The 24,964-nt window shown below is 41.7% G+C and overlaps 1 protein-coding gene across 2 annotated transcripts in view; it reads right to left on the reverse strand.

The window, feature by feature from the left end:
• Positions 1 to 8,831, reverse strand: part of ERG (ETS transcription factor ERG) — a 65,243-nt gene extending 56,412 nt beyond the window's left edge. For both annotated transcript variants that reach the window (XM_071430142.1, XM_071430140.1), the window contains exon 1: positions 8,674 to 8,831. In XM_071430142.1, the coding sequence (XP_071286243.1) occupies positions 8,674 to 8,691 (18 nt within the window). In that variant the 5' untranslated portion in view covers positions 8,692 to 8,831. The remainder of the gene's footprint in view (positions 1 to 8,673) is intronic.
• Positions 8,832 to 24,964: the final 16,133 nt, after the last annotated feature.

The raw sequence follows: 24,964 nt of genomic DNA on the forward strand, positions 1-24,964 counted from the left end.
GTCATGCTCCCTTTCCTCCCCCTTTCATTTTAACCTGATTAAAAAAAAACCAAAAAACCTGTCTTGGTTTAGAGACCATGACAGAACTCCCAAAGTTTGAGGTTTTTTGAGTGGTCACCATTCTCCAGTGGTGTGGGAGTGGTCACCACTCACCATGAGAGGTTTATTGCCTCTCATTTAAGCATAAACTGAAGGCCTTGTCCATCAATCGGCCAGACAGAAGCATCTTGGGTTCCACATTTCACCAGGGCTGCTTTGCTGGCTAAAATTTTCTCCAAAAACACACCCTTGGACCTTAAAAAATCAAGTCCAAAGAGATGAGGAGGGACACAGAAAAGGAGCCTACGAGCTTGTGTCCACAAGGAGGGTTAACACAAACACTCCTGATTGTTTCTGTTGTTTATGAATCTCGACCTTCAGAGGAGCTCTGAAATGTGCTGTCTCCTAAAGATGTTCCCCGCCGATATGACACACGATCTGCATTGTTTGGCTGCTCACAGGCATTAATATCCCAGAGGTAACCCACCCTTCTCCTAACGGCTGCTGACAGGTCCAATGGCTGAGCAAAAATCAGTTGGAGGAAAGGGAAGTCTTGTCGGAAACGAGATTAATCTTGTAACGAGTGTTCAGCCCTGATAACCCATCTGTGCAGAGAACTGCTTTAACTGGAGAGCAATTAACCTTCACCTGACAAGCTCTGTCCAACTGTTATAAACAACATTAAAGGCACAGGACCCCCCTCGTTTTCCCCCCTTGACGTAGACTAAACAATCGGATTCTGAATTCCATGAAAACAGCAGAGGTAACGATGCCTCGATGACAAATGGCGGGGAAATATTTTAAAAGGTAATGCCTGCATGGAAATAATGTGAAAAATGTCTCTGGCCACCACTTTAGTGAGTTGATCTGATTAGTAAAAAGCAACAGTTTTGAGCACTTCCAAAGGAATACCTGACGCATGAGGAAAGCTGCTGTGAGCACGCCAAAGATTAACAATAATAAAAATTTATGTCAGCAGATAAGAGTTGACTAAACCACATCTGAGGAACATTGCTTTCAGGACGAAGTGTGCATCTCTCCAGCACTCCTGTGAGCCCAAAGCCAAGGGGCAGCTTCCTAAAGCTTCTTCACCCACGGCCTTGGGAAAGCCACTTGTCATAATCGACCTCCAGCTTGCAGAACCCCTCTGTAGTATCTGGGGTTTTGGGTCAGGTGCCCTCCGGTCCCACAGCCAAGAAATCTCCAAGGGATGCGTTCACCATGGTGTCTGGAAAGGCCTGTGAATCCAGCCTCAGATCCCCAGCCTCAGTAAACCCAACCAGATCCTCAGACCCCAGGTCCAGAGCACTACGCGAATTTAGCAACCTGAGGCGATAACTGAATGTGGGACTGCTCTTCCCAGATGAGAAGGTGGGATATAAATGAAGCCACAGCAGCAAAAGACTTCTCAGTTCTGCAGGGAAAGGCCAAAATACCCATCTCATTCACAGTGGCAGAAACCTGGAATGACACCAGCGGAATCACTGGCAAAACAACACAGAAATTTTGGGCTGAACTCCTGAATAAATTGAGTGAAAGCCTGGCCCCAGTCAAGTCATACTGTTGACTTCATTTTGGCCAATTTCACTCCAGGTTTCATAAATCCTCATTCATCCTGCTGTTCATGTGCCTGAAACAAATTACCCTGAAGTTACGATCAGCAGTGGAGGTTTTCTGTCTTTATTTCCTTTGCTCTTTTCTCTTTTCCTTAGCAGAGGTTCAAACGCACAGGTTAGTCATGTTTTTACTTCCCAGCACAGTGAGGCAAAATTTCTGTTTCAGTCATTTTGGATGAATATGTACGGCACCGTGGATTGCAAAAAAAAAAAAAAAAAATTCTCCAAGATCTCCAGAACATGCTCTGAACTATTTGTTGGAGAAGTCCACCTAAAGTGCTACTGAAATGTGTATTTTACTTGGAGATGTACAGAAATGAGCAAAGGATTCAAGCAACAAGGAGTTTGAAGGAGGATTATTTTTCATCTGACAGAATGACAGTGCATTTTGAAGCATCCTGATTCCCAATTATTATAAAATGCAGGGGCACTTTTCCTACCCCTGCAGAGAAAAATGCTGGTATTTCATAGTCCAGGATAACAGCATTGGTTTGAAATTTATTACAGCAACAGATGCATTGTGCTGGGGCTTGAGTATTTAAAAAGCATCAGGTAGAGCATTACCTTTATATGAAACAAGAAGGACTCAGATCTTTCCAGTGAATTAGATATTAACAGATAGGAAGTTCCTATTGAAAGCATTTCCTGTATTGGTAGTCCCTGATTTTGGCAGCTTATCTGGGTAGGAAATGAATGCAGGAAGTATCTGTCTACAGACCCTTTATCATCAAGGTAATTGCTGTGGCAGCATTTTGCTGTTTATCAAGGTAATAAACAGAGAGTCTAAAAAAAGATGTTTTTCAGCTCTGAAGAATGAAGTTTAAAAAAAAAACTCCTGCAGTTATGCAAAACCTTCCACGTAGAATTAACTTGCTGCAATGAGGGATTTGTCAAACAAAGCATTTCCAGGCTCCTGGGGGGGTTTTTCTCCACTTGTGGCACCGTGTCTTGGTCTGCCACTCTGTCACCCCTGTCCAATCAGGCAGGTACCTTTAAAGAGTCCTGCCACTTCCTGAAAACTGGGATCCGCCCCTTCCTGCAGGTATTTGCATAAAGCCAGTCCCTGTCATGTGTTGGCAGCACACACCTTTGACTAAGCAAGTCAGCTCCTCTCTCAGGGTGACGAGGTCACGCCAGCCTGGTGACACCACTTCCCACCCACAAACAGCCCTGCAAGGGGAACACATCACATCCTAGGCATGCCTTCCACTCACTACTCCCAAAAAACCATTTCCCTTGGCCACCCTGAGTCCCTCAGCCTAGCCCTTAAAAAAAAATTTCACTATTGGTCATCATTCTTTTTTAACTTTTAATGTTCGATGGCATTCTCGTGATGAATAATTGTCAATTCATGATTTTACTTTGAAACAAGTTTGACAATGATAATTACCAGAAGAGGTAATTGCTGGCTCATACACAGTAGTTATTAAAAACCACAGTGAATTTTATTTATTAACCACTAATGCCCCTTTCCTGAAAGAAATGTCCAGTCTTTCTCTGTGCATAGTAAAAATTGGTAACCCAGTGCCTAAAGATGCAATTCAAGGAGAAAGGTAATATTTGCAAGCCAAATCTCACTAGATTTCCTAAAATCTCTCTGTTCATAGTTATAAATTATTTACAGGATTATACAGTCCTTCTAAGGGAGCAGGAATAAACTGAGGGACACAGCATTCTCCAAGCTCAGACAGACTTGGTTACAAAATTCAAAACAACCCCTCCAACCACAAAGACACATCCATTCCTTAAGCAAAGGACTGATGCCTTTTTCACATAAATGCTTCAAAGTTTTCCTATCTTTGTTGATGTTTTCAATGCAAAAATTTCTTCTGTAATACACAAATTTAAATTAAAACAAATATATGTATATCAAAGACAGCAGGGTGGCTGTATAATTACTTATCCAAAGAAATTAATTTTTCAAAGATAGGTATGATAAAAATCCCATTGCAGTCAATGAATTAGTTACCCTGACAAGGTTTGGCACTGTGATATTTTCTACTGTATCACCCTTATTTTGCTAAAATTCATAATACAAGTGATGCAAAACAAAATTTTCTTTTTTTCTTTTTTTTTTCCAATTTTCTAACTAATTCTCTTGGCTTGATTCAGAAAGTTGCATTACAAAGGCTACTTCTTCCTGAGTAAACAGCATTATATATTTTTATTGAATTATAAAGCGTTGCTTGGAAAATAAATATCTTTTTTTTTGGCATTGATATTTTGCAAAACTGCTTCTGTGTTTATGTTCCAGCAAGTCATTCTCCAAGAGCACTTGTTTCTTTGAACATTATTTCTGAAAGGCCTTTTGTAACACGGGGAACTTGCTGAAAAACATTTTGTTAAGGGATAATGTAGTTCTTGTTCAGGAAAAACAAACAAACCAACAAGCTCAGACAGTCAAACATATGCATTTTCCAGCTGTTGTTCCTTGCCTGGGGACTTAATTCTAGAAAGCAAAATCCTTATATTTCACTTGGTTTTGGCATATGAAGACACAAACCAAATTGAGTTAAATGACTGCTGATTAAAAGCAAAAGAAAACAACACAAAAATCCCCCCAGAATAACTTCTGTTCACTTCTGCCTTGAAATTGCACATTTGTATTTGAGTCAGAAATAGTGCTTTACCTGGAAATAATTATAGCTCTGATTCTGCTGCCTTTATTGGGATAAAACCTTCATGAAATTGGTGGAAGTTTGGATTGAGGAGTGGAGGATCAGGGTAAGTGCTTTAAGGCTCTGTTGCTGTCTCTGGTTCACCAGAGCACTCAGGTGTGTGCTCAGCAAAATTTAAGTGTTTAAATGTTCAACATCACCAAAGCCAACAGAAGGATTTACAAGCTTTGATAAAGTTAACAAACTTAAATATGTTAAAAAGTTAAACAAGTTAAATATGCCATTGGATCAGCTGCTAACTGAGATGGGGGGGGGAAAAAAAGATAATAATCTTTATAATTGTTGTAATGCAAGGAACAAAAGTACAAATTACTGTGTCAGCTCTGCTGGACTCAGTGCAGATGCAATCCTCTAAACAAAGCCTTAAACATTTCCATATGCCACGAACAGATTTATTTCTTAACTGTCTCCAGCTTTCAGAAGCATTTCAGTGACTACTTGGAGTTTCTAAAGAAAGTGAGAAAAATCTGATGGTATAGAGACAAGCACAGAACAAGATTCCTCAAAAAAAAAAAATTAATCCTGCCTCCTATATTCTGCTTTAATCAGTGCATCCACACCCTCAAGCCTCAGAAACCACAAATATTCTCTCCTGTCCTTTATCAAACACACAGACTTCTTCTCCCTGAAATCACAGATTCCATACAAATTCATTCTATCACTTCAGCAAATAACAATGAAGAGTGGATGTGAGCATATTTAGGTGCAAGTTAAAGAAATATCCACAAGTATAATAAATAAATCATTATAAACTCAACTTACTGAAGAGTTTTTCTAATAATAAGTATAATGGCACTGGCAGGCAAAGAGAGAAACAGAGCACGGCTTGAACATGACAAGAAATTAGAATTCTAGTTGTACTTTTCTACTTTAATGGGAAAACACACCAAAATGACCTCCAGGATAACTATTTTTACTGCACCTCAAGGTAACTTAAACTAATTTTTGCTCCATTCTATTAAAAAAAGGCAAAACACAAACAAAAGACTGATGCCCAATTCAGACATGTTCTAAAATTGTATTTACAGTAATTAGTGTGACTAATAAATAGAAATAATTGCATTTATTTGATAATGTTCAGCTTCAGTGCTCTGCACTGCTGTGCCACCGCAGAGCTGTCAGACACCACCTGAGCCAGAGGGAAACCTGTCAGCACTGAACTCTTCACTCTAAGGAGACTTTTTCCACTTGAAAAACCACATTTCATCCTTCAAAATGCCAAAAAAATATAACAGAGAGCTCAGCTGAGTATGCACCAGGTATTGGGATATGAAGTATCAACCCAAAATCCTGGCTGGGCAGGAACCTCCTTGCACCACCTTCCTCTCCAGCTTCTTGCACTGACCTCTCCCCAGCCAAGGGAGAGATCCCTGGCCTGGGCAAGGATGGTCCAGTGGGGAAGTCAGGATTAATATTATTTATCCATGTCAGAGCTTGGGAAAAAGCTGCTGCCTCATCCTCCTCCTCCTCTTCAGGACAAACTTTCCACCTTTTCACCTTCCTGGGAAAAAGGAACAGGGGGCAGCAGGAGGAGGGCACGGGGTGAGGAGAGAGTGATCCCCTGGGAAAATCATGCTCAGGACATCAAACTCAGCACCCAAAAACTCACTCATAGCATCCAAAATCTCACAGCCCCCAAATATCCCAGCAGGGTTTGCCTGCCCAGACCCCAGTGAGCCCCAGTGAAACCAGCTGGGTTCCTGCTGAGCCCTGGGCAAGGATGGTTCAGTGGGGAAGTCAGGATTAATATTATTTATCCATGTCAGAGCTGGGGAAAAAGCTGCTGCCTCATCCTCCACCTTTTCACCTTCCTGGGAAAAAGGAACAGGGGGCAGCAGGAGGAAGGCACGGGGTGAGGAGAGAGTGATCCCCTGGGAAAATCATGCTCAGGATGTCAAACTCAGCACCAAAAACTCACTCACAGCCCCCAAAAACTCACAGTCCTCAAAAACTCACAGCCCCCAAAAACTCACAGCCCCAAAAACTCACAGCCGGGTTTGCCTGCCCAGAGCCCAGTGAGCCCCAGTGGAACCAGCTGGGTTCCTGCTGAGCCCCAGTGTCCCACGGGTCCATCTGCAGGGTGGTGAGAGGGAAAGGATGAATCAGACACCCTGACTGGAATGTCACCTTTGCAGGTTCTGAGAAGTCTCTGCCCCGTTGTGAACAAACACAGAACCATTCCCATCCTAATTCTGAAATTTAGTGACTCCACAGCTTGCCCAAAGAAGTCAGTGAATTCCCAGATGAGGCTCTCCACACTGGGAGAGCTGGGCTCCCCACTGCCAGCAGACAACACAAGCCATTATATTCAATATTTATATGATTAAATATATGTATGTGTGTAACAGTTTAGCAAAAGCTAAACAAACACCTGCCTGGCCTTCAAAGGGAATGTCTTTATTTCAGAAATCCTTCAGTTAAAAGGCTTCTTTATCCACTCCCCATAGAAGAGGAATTGAAAATCTTTGGACTGTCTCAGCCTCATGTCAGAGCACATTTCCTGCACCTCGAATACAAAGCACCTGTCATTTCTTTCCAGTCATTTCACATTTTGCACTTGCATAAATAAAATTTTAATTCTTGCTACAGCATGTAAGGTCTTCCCAGCAGCCTGGGCAGCAAAATCCTCAACATGTTGGATTGCCTGAGACCTCCTGCAAGATTCACACTCCAGACAAGGGCAGCGAATTGTACATTTTTCCATTTTGCTGAGTACATTGCATTACCAGGCTGTATAAAACAGTTCTCTAAGTGTAAGGTGGAGGTTAAACAACAACAATTAGGTATCATTTAACATCATTTATCTAGCCTATTAAAATTCAGTCAATACGAAACATAAAGGAAATAAATAATAGAAGTTACCTAAAATGCAAACGGCATCCGATCTCGTGGGTGCCATTATTTTTGAAAATAAATTTTGCATCAATATTCTGATTAATAGAAGCAAACCCATCATTAAAACCTCAGTACACAGCCCTCCTTTTAGCCAAAACTTGACTCCCTGAAACTCAAGATTATCATTAAGTGCCTGTCATGTCCTGCATGCTCTCAAATGCACGGCAAAACCAAAGGGAATTCAGTTTCAGGAGCTATTTAGCATTTAACAGATGCTGGCCAGCAGTGCAGAGGAGAGTCAGATCTATGTCTCTATTGATAGCCCCATGAAAACATCAGTGATTACAAAAACAAAAGGTTCATTCGACTTTTCAATCACACTGCCCTCGGGCACTGCTGTCAGCTTCCTAAAACCGTAACAAAAAGCATCAAATGATCTCTGAAATGTAAACACTGGAGCAAATTTACTGAAAAATCCAAGTGCGGCCCTACTTATCCCACAGCCAGGCTATTCCAAACCCCTCATTAAATCTCCGAGATAATTAGAAAAGTACAGAAACAGACAATGCCAAGAAGAAAGCAAATACCTCAGACCTGAATCCGACAATACCTTGATCCCAAACCTGATAAAACAACACAGCAGAGTCCTCACTGTCCGTGCTCTTTATGTAAAATTAGTTTCACTATCACAAATCGCTTAATTACATTCTGCAATTAATCACAGCAATTGCTCTATTGGTAACTGCTGTCCAGAGAAACAAAAACTAGATAGACAGACAGATTTAGTCAACTTTCTAAGTGACACAGACCAAAACAACTCAGAAAAGCCATTCTTAAAAAAAAACAAACCCAAAGCCAACAAACCATGCACCGAGATCAAATTATGCACCAAGAGGAGATTTTTATTGTCCAAAAAATTAAAACAATAAAAAACGAACACGCCCGTGAGATCTTCCCACCACCATTAAAATAACATTCAGAAAAGTCCTGAGTTTAAGGTTAAGAATTTCTAGAAAAGCACATAATTAACACCTGCATGAGAGAGAGAAACAAGAGCTGGCGCCTCTCCTTCCCATTTGTGTCCCCATCCGCAAGAGAAACATTTCAAAGTATCCAAAAGTTTAGCGCCCTTAGGAGCCCGGTTTTTCCTTCCAGTGCACACCCTCTCCCCTCATGGCAGTCCACAAACACATCCAAGTTGTCCGAGGGATACCTACAAGAAATTTCTGAAGCTCTCACAAAAGGGCTTCGTCTATGCAATCCACACCACTGAACAGTGAATTTAAAAAACCCAATTTTTTTTCCGAGTTTGAAGTTTTTAAGCCTTGCGGATGGTTGGAGTAGGAAAAAGGAAATTTACTAGGCAGTACAAAGGAAATCTTGTTGTCCTCTATTGTGGCAGTGGGGGTGTTGCCCAATTCTAACTTATCTAGGTTGATAAAGGAAACCAAAGAACACGGCAGTGAGAAAAAAATTCCAACCAAAAAAAGGTACCCCCTCCTTACCTTAATAGTGCTTGCCATAATGTGATCAAGATTATTGATCGCTAATAATTGCTAATAATAATTATTGCTTCGCTCTGACCAGAAAGAAGTTTTGATGAGGTTGTTTAGAGCGGATGAGATTGTGCTAACTCTGGGAAATGAAGTCAGCCAATGGCAGGAAGAGGTTTCTATTGGTCCTGGCCACCGCAGCTCGAAGAAACAGGATATTTGGGAGTGAAGAGATAAGAGTCCTAAAACAATGTTGTTTTTCTTGATGATATGTGACTGAATTTTTTTTTTTTTTAATTTTTTTGTTTTTTTGGTGGTTTTTTAAAACAAAAAAGTCAATTGCCCCTGGCCGCCTGGGCAGGTGTGATGTGATGTGCAGTAAGTGTGACAGGCCACTTCGAGGCAGGATGCAGATGTCAGATGAAATGGGCCAAATTCAGCAGTGGTTTGATGCAGGCTGGTCCCTGGGGAATTGCTGATCCAGGCCCAAAGCCAGGCTGGGTATAAATGGGTGTAACTCCAAATATGTTAATGAGGTCTGGCCCTGCTTACACCACGTCTATATTTGTCCATTAACCTCATTCCTGCATTCCTGAGCTATTGACACTTTCCAGCCTATCTGATTTAGCGTTTTTTTTTCATTAGTGAAGAAGCAGATAGGTTGGGGACAATAATTTCTTTTTGATGTCTCTTTCTTACTGAGGAGAGGAAGTCACAAAATGACATAAAACTTCAAAAGCAGATGTCTGAATGCCATAAACAGTCTTAAATCTTCCATGTTCTTCCCTTAATTCACAGCCCTATCCATGAATGGAAATGAGATGGTTTCACTGGCAGGTCCCTTCCTGGTTAGAGTGTGATGGCCATTTTTTATTCAGTGTTATATTTTTATTTGTCCTTTTGGAGCACTTGGCAGTCATGGGGCACCCCAGAATTCCCAGCTGTGCAAACAAAACACTGTCCCTGTCCCAGGCCTTTGTATAAGAGACCTGAACATTAAAAAAAAAATTGTAAGAAAGGCAGAGTGTTTCCACAGTACCAGCCAGGGTATTCCACTCAGGATCCAGTGATGGCACAACCCTTTCACACTTAGGAGCCTCATAGTTTTCTATATTTTCATAAAAGATAAAATTCCTGGTGTCAAGAGATTCTGAGCTTTCAGCCTGAAGAGAAAAGCTTAAAAATACAACCCGTAAAAATGGAAGGAAAAATTAGAACAAGTCAGAATTCATTCCTTTTTTTTAAAAAAAAAAAAACAATTTTAAAAGGTGGTCCTGCTCTGACAGGTTTATAATTTCTCACTGTTCCCTATGACAACACCCAACCATGCACAGGTTGCCTGGAAGATGATTCCAGCTGTAGTAAGGTCCTGCCCTCTGACCAGGGACTCTGGTACAATAAAAAGAACAAGAAATAGTGAATGGCTATTGCAGCATTATTCAGTGGAAGCAGATGACCTCACCCTCTCCCAATGCCGCCTTCTCCCAACCTTAGGAAAAAAAAAAAAAAGGAAATGGGAGGTTTGTTCTGTAGCTGGTAATGACTGCTGGCATTCAACACACAGTTTTTCCACACAAAGACAGCAGAAAGTCCCAGTTCACTTCTCCCCTCCTATCCCGACCCAAGAAAGGTGAAATGCATTTTTCCAGAGGTGCACACAGAGTCCCTCACTGGTTTGTCCTGCAGGTGCTGCTCCATCTCCCCCAAAGCAGGGCAGAGCAAAAGCTCATCCACCTCCCGTGCTTGTGGGAATGGCTCTGCCAGATCCAGGAAATTCTCATTTCCAGGTGTCCCATGGAGACCACAGAGCTGGGAATCCCTGGATGCAGCAGTGACAAACAATCACTAAGGTGGAAAAGAGCTCCAAGATGATAGAACCCAATCTCTGGGACTCAGGATCAACTCCCTGCACAAGATCAGCTCAGTTTTAGAGTTCACTTTAAGGAGCTCTCTATTCTTCCACTGCAGAGATTATTTTTCGTGTTTTCAGAGCAATCTGGAGTCAGCACTGCTATACAATATTTTATATTCTCCATCAGTTGGTTGCTGTAGAAATGCAGTGTTGGACTGCTGAATGTGCTCTTGCAGTCTACATCCACCAAATTACAGTGCTCCTGCAGAGTAGGTAACTTTCCTATTTTCATTATGAACAGTATGAAAAGAAAGCAATTTATAGTAATTGTATTTCATGGGGATGTTGATTTCCTCCCTTTTCATCTCCAAACAATGAGCAAGACAGCCAAAAGATTAGAACCTTTCTCTTGAAATTTCAAAGCATTGTATAATGTTTCAGTTGGGTGACTTCCACTCCAGTTAAGCCCCTGATATTTTGGTTTTTCCTCCAATATATCAAGAGGTTGCAAGTATCAGTTCCAGCTCCCCAGTGGAGAGGATCTAACAAATTGATTCACAAGCAGTTTTTAGTAATGATTCTTCTCCATCCCACCTCCATATACACAAACCTCCTCTTGGTTTACACAAGGATTTTGGAAGCATAATGAGCACTGCTGAGCTCTATTATTATTATATAAGTTTTACAGATCCCACAGCCCAGTAAGGATTTTGCCATTTGAAGCTGGCACACATTCTGTGCCAAAGAATCCAGGGAAGTTTATTTGACTTTCAAACTAATACCCACAGGCAGATTTCTGAGTGCTTACGCTGAGGCCGATCCAATTGCAAGCAGAGCTTTGGTACTGTGAGACAAGGAAAATATTGGGTTATCAAATCACCATCATCCAGTTGCAAAAGAAAAAGAGTACAAACACTCCTGTAATTTTTCTCTTTTCTGATTTTTTTAAGGTTAAATAGAAAGAAAAAATGCTTTTGTTATGTTAGGCAACTCTGCGTTGTTGTCTGAAACAATGGTTGTGAGTTTGAAAAACCTGGTCAACAAATAGAATAAAAACAGGAAAAAAAAATCCACACAAGTCACCTAATGCTCCCCCTCTAATTTCTCTCTGAAGCTTGTCACCCTAATTTGTCCTGCCTCCTTTCAGCTGGAATATTCTCCTACTTTCAGCCTGCATCTGGGAACTATGGAGCAGCAAAACTCCCCAGCATGTGTTAACACTGAACATGTGCTGAAGTGTCTTGATCAAAGCAGGCACTTGCACGTGCTTTAGAGTTACAGCTGTGCTTAAACTCTTTCCTGAACACCCTTAAAATCTGCTTGAAGTGCTTTCTACCTTTAGGACTCAAGAGTTCCCTCTTAAGAGAAAATCTCTCCAAACTGGAGATGAAGGATCCAATCTATGCTGATCTAAGCCTGCTTAAACCAACAGGGCCCTGGACAGACCTGAAGATTTGGTTTCATTATGCAAAAAAAAACCAATCAGATTGAGTCCTAAATTAAGAAGATGAAATTCCAAATAGAAAAGTTGTTTTGCTTGCTGCATCCTTTCTAGGATGTACTAGAAATATGCTCAGTATGTGTGTACTCACCTGAACACCTAAAATGCATTTTACATGGGTTCAGCTGAGAGTGACTTGTCACATGGGCATGGAGTGACAGGACACAGGGAATGGCTTCAAACTGAGAGCAGGATTACATGGGATCTTGGCAATGAGGAATTGTTCCCTGGCAGGGTGGGCAGGGGCTGGGATGGAATTCCCAGAGCAGCTGGGGCTGCCCCTGGATCCCTGGCAGTGCCCAAGGCCAGGCTGGACACTGGGGCTGGAGCAGCCTGGGACAGTGGGAGGTGTCCCTGCCATGGCAGGGGGTTGGAATCAGAAGATCTTTAAGATCCCTTCCAATCCAAACCATTCTATGAATTACAGAATTCCAGGATTCTATGATATATCAAGGAAACACATTGCAGTATTCCCTCTGTAAATAGATCTGTAATCCCTCTTGCTGTGTGGGAGGTAAAGAAAGAACTCTGCTCTGGGCTGACCAAGAGATTAGAGACACACTCTGCTATGGTAAAAAGGTGACTTTCATCCCTTGAACTGCACTAAAATCTCTGGGTAAATCGTTGGAAAACTGGAGATACATTCACCTTTCTGTTGTGCTTGGTATGGGTACATACACTGTCTGCAGATGTGGCTATTAAAAGAAAAGACAGCAGAGAGAAGAAATGGGTTTTGTTCCTCTCACCAACCTTCCAGGTAAAAAGGAGACTCTCCTTTAGGTAGAACCAGGCTACAAATCAAAAAAACTGGAGCACAATAAAAGAATTTGCACTGCAGTTTTTGGAAGCAGGTTTTAAGAAGTCCAAGCAAATTACTGCTACTTCATGGCACATGAAGACACATTTGTAAAGGTCTCAATCCTCTCAAAAGAAGTCAGCATTTTGCCAAAATGCAGCTGCAGTTTGGCCATATCCAGTCTGGTGTGTGAGGGTCAAGTACACTCTTACCAAGCACTTCAGCTGGATTGTGTCCTTTAATTCCCAGTTTTCCATGAGCTCTGATGAAAATATCAGTGATTCTCCTCACAGAGGGGTAAAATCTCCCCTCAGCACAAAGAAAGGTCTCACAATCAGGGTTTTAACAATGAAACAAACATGTGCCCAGGAGAGAAAGGAATTCCAGTAAGGGGCTGCAGGACCAGCAGCTATGGGGTGATGGGCTCTGCTCCCCAGACCCCCTGGAACCCCTGGCCCTGGGAATGTTGTGCCCCTGGGGCTGCTGCAGGGACCTTTTTCTTCCATGCCTGAGTGGCTTTGATGCAGCACCAGGTCTGAGAGCACAGGACAAACTCCATCCTGGGAAAAAGGGATCCAGCTCAGTGGTGGTGTTCACAGGGGTCCCAGGATGAGGGAAGAGATGAGAATCTTGACTCCATGTTTCAAAAGGCTGATTTATTATTTTCTGATATATATTATATTAAAAGAAAATTATATATATCAAAATATATATTATATTAAATTTAATATATTATATTAAATAATATATTATATTAAAATGATATCTATTATATTAATTTTATTATATATGTTATATTAAAAGAAAATTATATATATTATATTAAAAGAAAATTATACTAAAGAATAGAAGAAAGGATTTCATCAGAAGACTAGAAAGGAAAGGAGTGGAATGATAATAAAATCTTGTGACTGACCAGAGAGTCCGAGACAGCTGCACTGTGATTGGCCATTAATTAAAAACAACCACATGAGAGAAATCACAGATGCACCTGTTGCATTCCACAGCAGCAGATAATCATTGTTTACATTTTGTTTCTGAGGCTTCTCAGGAGAAAAATCCTAGCAGAAGTATTTTCCAGAAAATGAGTCTGTGACACAGCTGTGGGATGGGCTCACACTCACTGCCCCATGGCTGGAAACATGGAGGTCAGCTCCAGGAGCCAGGCACTTGCATTCCCCAAAACCCAAACACCACGTGGAGGTCAGCAGCCCATAAAGGCAAGTAATTAAAATAATTATCCCTGCCTGATCAGAGGGATGACACAACTTGCATCCCACAAAAAGCATCTTCTCCTCCAGCACTGCTTCCAAGCTTTTTGTGCCTTCAATTCCCTCCCTGCCAGCACAGAGGAGGAGCAGGGAATGTCCCCACGCCTTTCCCTGTTCCCTGCCCTGTGGGCAGCCCTGTGGTCACTAGATGGTGCTCCCTGCCCCTGGAAAGGAACTTCCTCCACTCCAGGCAACGAGCAGCTCTTTCCCAAGTCAGCACTGATGCCTTTCAGTAAAGGGAATACTTCAAAGAAGGATTTTTCCTGCTGCCCTGGCACCCCCCATCACTCTGCACCCTGCACTCACGGCTGGTTGTCCTGAGTGCATTCCAACTTTGGCTTCCCTTCCTTTTGCTGCTTTCAAACCATGTGGACCATCAACCCCTCCATGACTTCTCCCCCATCCCCACCTTCCTCCCTCTCACAATGAATTCACTCGCTGGCAGAACTGAAAACATGAGAGAGAACCTGATTTAGGGACACCTTTTTTATTCAGCATTACTTCATGAAATAACAGCAGTCAAGAATGGGCTGTTTCCCCATGGAAAAAGCTTTACAGAAAAGAAACCCTAGAAGTTTTCAGAGTGAAAATCAAAGTACTTAATTTACCAACTCCTTATCTGTGACCCAAGCCACCTAAAATTTTACCAGCCAAAATATTTTTGGTGGCTACAGCACTGTTTGCCCACTTTTACTGGAGACCAGCTTTAGTGGCTACATGAAACAAACACCACAGAGCTGGGAAATAATAAATAAATAAATAAATAAATAAATAAATAAATAAATAAATTTTTTATAATAAAGAAATAGTATTTTAATAATAAATAAATAATAAATAAATAATAAATTAAAATAATTAATAAATAATAAAAAATAAGCAGAAGCTCTGTTTAGATGACACTGGAATTGTTTTCAACAATCAATTCATGTCCTTCATAAACAGGGAAGTGCTGACACTCACTGCAGATTGGGAATTGAATTCCCCTCTGCTGAAGTGGGCTTCACTTCATCAGCCTTGAAGGGTTTTAAATGCAGGTGTCAGAACTACCCTAGTTCTCCAAGATTTCTGCAATCCCCAACACAACCACCTTCATAATTTTGTTCAATCTCACCTACAACTGCTACTTGAAAAAGATGAGATAAACTGCACCTTTAAAGTATTTCTCTTCTCTTCCCTATCTGCTACTCCCAGCTTTTGGAAAACTCTGCTTATATGAGATCAATCTCATCTAAACTTTCCTTCCATTCTTCCTTTATTTCCCACCTCTGAAATATCAAGTTGTACCACCAAATGCCAAAGGGGTGCTGTGTGGATTGATTAATTGATTGATAAATTAAAGTGCACTGAAATTTTCAGCTCAAAGTTGCCACTGATATGAAAACCTTTAGATTTGATAAAAACCTTTATGAAATATATTTGAAAACCTTAATGTTTGATGCTAATTTAAAGCTGGTTAAGTGATAATGATAATGCAGGGCAAACAAAAAAAAATCCTCAAAACAAGACAAAAAACCAAACCAAAATACTTTTTCAAAAAGCAACTTCTCTGCATGGAAAAAAGAAGCAACCTCTAGGGCAAAGGCCAACATTTTTCCTCACTTTCTTCCAAATGTTTTAGGTAATTTTAACTGAACTACACCATGGTTTGAAGTGGTTATTTGTCAGTGTCCTTCAAAGTCCTCCCATCCCTGGATTGATGGCCACTTCACACAGCAAATATGTCTGGAATATTGGATTTCTACCCTGTATTAGTGAGGCTGCTCCAAGATTTTCATCAAGAATGGAACCTATTAAAGTGTCTCTCACACTCTGCTGTTTGGGACTCTCTTGATATTGTACTTCTTTGTTAGTGGCTGTGAACAAGAAACAGATGTGGAATATCTGTGTTTGAAACTCAGTGACCCCGAAAGACCAGGGCTAATCCAGATCATTCTTAAAAACTGAAATCTGCCACTCTTGGAGCACCTTGAGGTCCATGCCCACACTCAGGGATCAGCCCATCCCCACTCCAGCAGACACAAACAGAAACCCTCAGCATGTGAAATGCTAAACATGAATTCAAGTGTAATTTAAATATTTGAAAAACAACAAAAAAAATTTATTTCCCATCAGTCTTTTTCCTCAGTCTCAATCAGCCTTTTTCCACTTAGACAGCTGTCCTCCAACAAAGGGAAATTCACTATTTTGCTATAGGATTCAATAAACTCATTAGAAATTAAGCATTTTGGAAGAGGTTACATCTTCTAGGAATATTCCCAGGACCAGGCTGTGTGATTTAGAAAGGATAAAATTCACACATTTCTGAAACTGTCTGATATTTCTGTCTTTTGCTAAGACCCACTAATACCATATGCCTGTGAGGTAAAAAAAAGTTAAAAATTTACTTTTAACTAACACTGCTTAGCTACATGGTTTTAAAATGGTTACAAAATTAAATTATAAAACTGATCATGTTGGATCTGTAAGGCCTGGTGTCAAATACCAACTATTCCAAACACAAGAAATTCCACTTTAAGTCCTACCTGATCTGATTTCTGTATTCTCAAACCTCAGTACATCTAGAGAAAGACATTTCCAACAGCATATAAGAAAATGAGATTATTATCTTTAAAGTACTACAGTGAAATCAAAGGACTTGGCAATGATAAACCAAAATATTTTCTCCTGCGGACTATTCATTTACTTTAATGGATAAAAACTATGGGCATTTAGAAAAAGAACACTGAATATAGTTAATTGCCAAGTTACATCTAACTCAGAGCTTTTACAGACCTGGGATTTGTCACGATCATCACAACCTTTTTACCCATATCTAAAGCACTTTGTAGGTCACACAGTGGTTTAAGACATAAATATAGAATAAGAATATAATATCAAGAAATAAATATATATAAATGAAAATAAAGACAATGTCCTGCTTCCACCAACATGAATGGCAAAATTTCTTTTCCTCCAATGGGAGTAAAGTTTCAACCCACTGGGAATTCAACCAAATGACACAATATGACAGTTTTCTGCAAACTGGAAATTCTGAGTTTCAGAGGGCTCTAAGTTAATCATGTTACAAGGCACAAAAAATGCTGCCCAATAACAAAAAAAAATGAGCAGAAGTTGAAACAGGGAGGGGAACCAATCATTGATAGGATTTAATGCACGATTTAAGGCTGGGGAAAGAATCCCTAAAGCCTTCTCCTACTGTGAGAGGCTTGCCAGACATGTGTGAAAAGCTTGCTACAGCATGTGTGCTGAATTACCTTGGTAGCCTGTGACTTTCCCAACAACCACTCACAATTAGCTGGGATCCAGTAGAAAAGGAATTAAATTCTGTGTGCAGCATTATTCCATGGAATGGGGCACTTACTCTGACAGGATCTGTGTTTGGGGCTGGTCCTAGAAAATGCCAGACTCTTCATGGCAGTCACCTGCATGCTGTGTCTGCATCTCTAGTTTCAACTGAAAGGTGGATTTTTAAATGATCCTGTTTGGATCTGACTTTGAATCACTTCTGAATTCCCAGAATTCCTCACACTGCAGGATGGTGGCTGGTCTGCAGAAGAGACTGCTTAAAACATTTGGATCTAAATTCCTACTGCATTTCCCCAAGAGAAGCAGTGGAAATCTGGAGAGGATGTCCTTGAGGGAAGTCTGTGCCTCCAGCAAGATTTGGGGATCTCGATGGAGGGGTGATCCTCTTTTTCCCCATGAAGTTGTAACCAGCATCCTACACAATTCCATTTTAACAATCAAGACATGAGGAAAACCTGGGAGAATTTGGATTGTTCACCTGCACAGGAGAAGCTTTGGGCTGAGCTCAGGGTGGCCTTGCAGGGCCTGCAGGAGCCCCAGGAAAGCTGGAGAGAGACAATTTCCAGGGCATGCAGGGACAGCACACAGGGAATGGTGGGGATAGATGGGATATTGGGGAGGAATTCTTGGCTGTGAGGTTGGTGAAGCACTGGAAGAGGTTCCCAGAGCAGCTGTGGCTGCTCCTGGATCCCTGGCAGTGCCCAAGGTTGGACACTGGGGCTTGGAGCAGCCTGGGACAGTGGAAGGTGTCCCTGCCATAGCTGCATGGTTTTATAGCAGTTACAAAATTAAATTTAAAATACTGATCACACTGGATGGGCTTTAAGGTCCCTCCCAACCCAGCCCATTCTGGTTTGTAAGCAGCAAATAGGTTATGGTAGGAGGGCTGAAAAAATGTTACTCATGCCATCATCATTTTATTTTTATGATCTGGCATTTAAAAAAAAGGGAAAAGAAAAAGAGAACAGGAAAGAAAAAGTAGAAAAATTTTCCTTAGACTTTAAAGTAGCCAAGATTTATGTTTTAGCTGAGTGGTAATATTTCATAGCTTTTCAGTTCCTAGGTTCAACAAAGGACACTGCTGGTACCTGTGATGTGTCACTTGGTGACTGTAACTGCTGGATTTCTTCTTAATGATCTCATTTTGGGCTTGAAAATAACACCACAGACATGAACTGCAGTCCTGCAAAGACTCACAGCTGGCTTATCTTTACACAAGGCTACGTTCTCTCTGAGTTCAGTGAAGACTACATAAAAAGTAAGGAACAAATTTATTGATGTGGTCTCACAGGTTTGGGGAGTTATTTTTTTAAATTTTCACTTTTTATGAGATGTTTCATTGTAGCTGTTATTAAGTCTGGTTAGGTTCCTTCACACCCCACATGCACAAATGATTGAAGCCACTGATTTGTATGCCCAGTGTGAGATTTATCATTGCCATCAGAGCTTCAGGTGATTTTAAACAGCAGGTGAAAAAATGCAGAAGAATTTCAGAAAACTTAAATTTTCCTGCCTGATGTGGAATATCAACCTTCTACCCTGAGCTGCTGATAGAGCCAGGGCAGCCTCAGGAGTTTCTCAGCAGATCAGCCTATTTTGCCAACTAAACACAGATATTTAGGGTGGCCAGCTGGTTTAACACCTGAACACTCAAACACAGAACTCTTTCCCCTCCAAGGTTCCAGACTTTCCAGGACCTCTCACCACTCTGCATCTCTTCCATCACAGCTCAGTGAAACCATATTTATTTAAGGGCAATGCAGTTATTTGCCAAAGAATGTGGTTTTGGGGACAGCTGAAGACATTTGTTAGCTCAGGACAAACTTGGTGGGTCTGAAAAAAAAATAACAGAGGCTTTGAAAACACCAAGCATTCCCTTAAGCTGGTATTTTTAAGTGGTTTTCACACTTGGTTTTCAGTGCACTTGTGAAAGCAAAGGAAGGAAAGAGGATGAGTTTTCAAGGAGGGAACCCCCAGTCCTTTGCCCACAGTAGCACAGGACATGCTCAGCTCAGCACTGGGATCATCTGCATCCCTGAACTCCCAACACAGCAGTGCCAGGAGAAGATTCACCACCCAGAACCTCCCTCCAGAGCTCAACCTCCCACTTGCTCCTCAATTCTCCTGGCAGAAGTGGGACAGAAGGAATTGCAAACACCAGAAGGACAATTTGACATTTTCTCAGACACTTTCCTGAGTCAGAACCCTCAATCCCAAACTTCCCCCAGGTCCTGCACATCAGCAGCCCCAGGTCTGGGGGTCAGGGAAGCTTTGTTTGCCATTGAATATCAACAGCACACGGGGATAAAGGGATGAAGGAGTGCATTTCTCTGCAAGCTGTGTTTGTGCATGGCTTGTTCAAGCCAAGCATGTGCAGAAGCAAAGCATCTGCCAACATCACAGGCAGGATCCAGGCAAGTCCACGGAGACACTGCCAGCCACACAGCTCTCTCCACGAGGAAAGAATTTGGAATGTCTTATTTGACACAGAACCATGTAATTGCAGAGTCAAAAATCAGAGTCAGCAGTTCTAATCAACTGCCAATAACTGGGGTATTTTTTCTGGCTTGAGCTTCTAGTAGGAATATAAAAAAATGCAAAAAAGTTACTGCAAGGCTGATGTTACTCAGCTGTCATTCCAGAAATTGTCCTTTAAAAAAGGAATTGCAGGGGATAACAAATTAGATGATACCAGTCAGTTCAAGTAAGGTTGGTAAACATTGCTTTTTCAAGCTTCCTATACCAAACTACAGAACTTTTGTGCACCATGAATATCCAAAATCATATGTGGTGATTTATGGTATTAATCTAAATACTGTCCAAAAGAACTCAAAACAACTGACTCTTCAATTGCAAAGATGATTTTAGTGTGTTCAGCTGCTACAGGTGAAGGTTCATTTGGAGGGATTCTCTCCCTCAGGTTGATTTTCTTATTGACTGGGGTGCCCTTTTCCTTACACTTTTAAAAAATTATTTATTATTTTTATTATAATTATTTATTTATTTATTTATTTATTTAATTTATTCAACCATTTTTAAATTGGAATACCACAGAACTTTGTGCACCATGAATATCCAAAATCATATGTGGTGATTTATGTTATTAATTTAAAGACTGTCCAAAAGAACTCAAAACAATTGAATCTTCAAGTACAAAGATGATTTTCGTGTGTTCAGTTCTTCACAAAATGTTCAGCTGCTACAGGTGAAGGTTCATTTGGAGGGATTTTTTCCCTCAGTTTAATTTTCTTATTGACTGGGGTGCCTTTTTCCTACACTTTTAAAAAATTATTTATTTATTTATTTTAAGTTATTCAACCATTTTTAAATTGGAATACCACAGAACTTTGTGCACCATGAATATCCAAAATCATATGTGGTGTTTTATGTTATTAATCTAAATACTGTCCAAAAGAACTCAAAACAATTTACAATTACAAAGATCATTTTCATGTGTTCAGCTCTTCACAAAATGTTCAGCTGCTACAGGTGAAGGTTCATTTGGAAGGATTCTCTCCCTCAGGTTAATTTTTTCATTGAGTGGAGAGTATTTTTTCCTACACTTAAAAAAATTATTTATTTATTTATTTATTTATTTATTTAAAGTTATTAAACTGTTTTTAAATTGGAACACCGCGAGATTAAATTTAAGCTCATGCATGAAAGTACCTTATGGAAATGATACACATAAATTCATGCTCTAATCACTGTGTTATTTCAGGCTTCAATTGCATGGAGATTCCCTGGGATGGAATCTCAGGGAAATGGAAGACATGGAAGGAGGCTCCTTGCCCAGATATTCAGAATATCCAAGGTAGAGAAAGCAGAGGATGCAGCAGGGTGACAAACATCGTCATGCAGTGGGTAAATCAGGCTGCATAAACCAGATCATGAGGGATGGGACTTCACTGGGGGATGGTTTTTGAGGAGAACTGCTGACCAAGGATATCAAAGCAGCAGACTGAAAGTGAAGGAAACTTGTGGTTTCTTTATGACTCGGAGATGAATTCTTTCATCAGATCAACCACTTCTGAGAGCATCCGGCGTGTCTGACACACTCAGGGACACCAGGGCTCAGGCTGAGGCACTGCATGCAGGGGCTGACTCAGGAGAACATCCTTATTCAGGAAGGACATTTAATTTTAGATTTCACTCTAAGCAGATGCTCAAACCCCATTACGCTTTGTGTCTTAGGTTGGAAATGGTGCTGTGTGTTCTGTTCCCATCTGTCAGAGCTGGGGCAGCTCTCTGCTGTCCATGGGCAGTTTTTTCTTTCTCTCTCCCACAGCCAATCCTCCCTGCAGGAGATCTCTGCTGTCCATGGCCACTGAGTGTCCCTGCAGGGCTGATCCAATCCCAGCATCCCATGGGGAGATGCTGCATTGCCCAGGGGAGGAGCCAAGCATTCCTACCTGGATCCAATCTGAGGTGCTGGGACAGCCCAGCAGCCTTTGCCCAGTGCATTGCCAGAGGAGCAGCTTCTGCTGCCCTGCATGGCCAGAGGGAGCCCAGGCCCATCTCCAGCAGCCCTGGAGCTGCAGAGGAAAACTCCCCCCTTGTGCAGGATCCCTGCTCCAGCAGAGCCACAGCTGGCACTGCAGGAGGGCTGAGCCCCCATGGGATGGGGCTGTGCCACCTCCCTGACACACAGGGGAACAGGGCATGGTCTGACTCTGGCAGTGTTTTTTTTTTTTTCTTTTTTTGTACTATTGCATTTGTATTTTAAATTTTCCTAGTAAAGAACTGTTATTCCTATTCCCATATCTTTGCCTGAGAGCCCCTTAATTTCAGAATTATAACAATTCAGAGGGAGGGGGTTTGCATTTTCCATTTCAAGGGAGGCTCCTGCCTTCCTTAGCAGACAACTATCTTTTCAAACCAAGACACTTGGTGAATTTTAAGCTTATCCTCAAAGTCAAGCACATGCTTTGGCTGCTTCCTGAATCCAAGATTATTTGGTAAATACACGTAGAAATATATGGAACTGCAGGAATTGGTAAAAGAAACAAAAATCTCAGATGGGGAGGTAATAAAATGTTAAATACTATACAGAAAGTTTCCAGAAAACAAGGAGCAGGACTAGTGGAGAAGGAGTCTCCCACCCAAAGACCTGGGGGACCAGCACCTCTCCAGATCCAGCCCTGGGAGAATTACAGCTGGGGGCACAGATAAAAGAAAAATCCATCTCTGTTTCATAAGAGCCAGGCTTATAAATTAAAACTTTTTTCTGGGAAATGCTCAACTTCAATGCAGGCTTGGATGTGGAATCAAAGAATCATCAAGGCTGGGAAAAAATCTCAGTGATAAAGTCCAACCTTTGATTGAACACCACCTTGTCAGCTGAGCCATAGCACTGAGTCCTCCAAAACTCTGAACTTCAAGTAAGCAAGTGCACGTATTCAGAAAAAAAATTTCAAACACTCCAGTATTAGAGTTGGAAATTCAGACAAACATTAAGGTAAGTAGATAAATTCATCAAAAATTTGATATGAAAACAGGAAATAGTCATTAGGGAATTAGTAATAGAGAATAGCCTTAAGATGAAGGAGGGCAGGGATGGATGGGATATTGGGAATTGGGAATTGTTCCCTGGCAGGGTGGGCAGGGGCTGGGATGGAATTCCCAGAGCAGCTGGGGCTGCCCCTGGATCCCTGGCAGTGCCCAAGGCCAGGTTGGACACTGGGGCTGGGAGCAGCCTGGGACAGTGGGAGGTGTCCCTGCCATGGCAGGGGTGGCACTGGATGATTTTTAGGGTCCTTCCAACCCCAACTATTCTGGGATTCTACGATTTATAGTATATCAAACATCCTCAAGCCAAAAAAAAACCCAAAAAACTCAAAAAACCCCAGAACAGAAGTGTGTTCCCTTAAAAGGGTCACTTCAGATTTCTTTTGCTCTCAAAGACATCTTGGGCTGCAGAGAACCAAAATCCACCCCTGACAGTGTGAGAAGAAACACTGAGAGGCCCCTTCAAGCTGTGTCACGGCTGTCTGTGGGTTGTCCCAACACAAGTGAAAATGAAGCCACCCAGGTGAGCACAACAGTGAAGTTTATCCCCCAGCAGCTCCACGCAGGAGCCATAATGGAGCCTGTGTGAAATTTGTGATGGTTTTGTTGTCTAATCTAAGAATAGCCAACCTAATATTCTGCAAGGTATTGTTCTCCTTGTGAGACTCAACTTTCATGAACATCAACCTCTAGGGAAGGATGTTCCATGTTGTTCTCAGCTTTGGTGGCTTCCCAGAGCTTTGCTTCATGGAATAATTACGAAGTGCGAAGATATTTGCCAGGATGAGTCGATGCTATTCTTTATCAAGTGAAATCAATCCAGAAAATAATTAAGAAATGATCACACTTTTCATCTCCAAGCAAGCAGGAAAATGTCTTTAGTTTGCCAAGACATCCAATTAACTGAGGGAAACCAGTTTTTCCAGGTTTTGGAGAAACACAACAGGATTCTCTGGCAAAGAATGGAAACTGGTGGTCAGGAAATTATTTGGGGAAATAATCACGGAAATGACTGAAATTTATTTTAAAGGATTTGCTGGTGGGAAAGAATATTTCTGTGCTGGCACAAGGATACAAACATTTGGGAAAAACTTAGGGCAAGGTTAATGGAGGAGAGCTCAGAGTAAATGTTTTGAAGAAAACACTGTTGGAGGAGGCAGCTTTTTGTATTACAATCTCCATTTCTCTCAACCTCCAGGAAAGGTCATTGATTTAATCAAAAGCTTTTTTTTCCCCCTTTTGGTCAGACTCCCAAATGCACATACCATCAAGATCTGGTGCACAGAAATAATTTGAAGCAAATCTTCTAAAAAAGGTTTTGAAGATGCCTGCCAGTAGAACATTGTGCCTCACAGCTATAATATCAGAAAAAGCCATTCAATTTAAATTAATATATTTGGCCAGACAGCTATATTAAAATTCTTGTTGTTTTTTCAGTTATAATGGTAGCCTGTGGTATGACTAGCCCCCCTCAAAAATCTGTGTAGTTATTGCCTTTCTCTTGCCTAGGGTGCATCACATGTTTCTGATTTGGACAATCTGCATCGCGCTACCTCATTAAAACAAACATTTATGCAAAACAAAGGCCGTGTATCACAGGGCAGGGCTCAGGAGCCAGCTTTGAAGGCTGCAGCCTTTCCAAGAGCATCTTCCAAGGCAGAGCTTCCTCTGGCCCAGCCCCACTTGTGCTGAACATTTGTGGATGATGTCAGCCGCGCGCGGTGCCCCCCGAGCCCCCGCCAGCAGGGAGGCTTCAAAAGAGATGCTGGGAGCAGCTGTGGAGCAGGGAAATGTTTGCTGGGAGAATGGTGAAGGTTTCTCCTGCTTCTCCTGTTTTTCCTGTCCCCTCTTGGAGCAGCAGCCCTGCCCTGAGGAGCTGGAGGTGCTGGACAGCTCCGCTGCTCCAGGGCCACCGCCCCAGGACAGCCCTGCCCTCCTCCCAAAGGCCTCCCAGCCCTGCAGGTGGGAAAAAAAACAGGGAAAAGGCAATGCCAGAGCATCTGTGCAGGGAAGCAGGAGTGTGTGTGCTGTAGGAATTGTGATTCCTGGGTCGTTTGCAGCAACTGATT

The sequence above is a fragment of the Agelaius tricolor genome, unplaced genomic scaffold (genome assembly GCF_023055355.1).
Source record: "Agelaius tricolor isolate 1412-34295 unplaced genomic scaffold, bAgeTri1.0.p SCAF_7, whole genome shotgun sequence".
NCBI classification, from domain to species: domain Eukaryota; kingdom Metazoa; phylum Chordata; class Aves; order Passeriformes; family Icteridae; genus Agelaius; species Agelaius tricolor.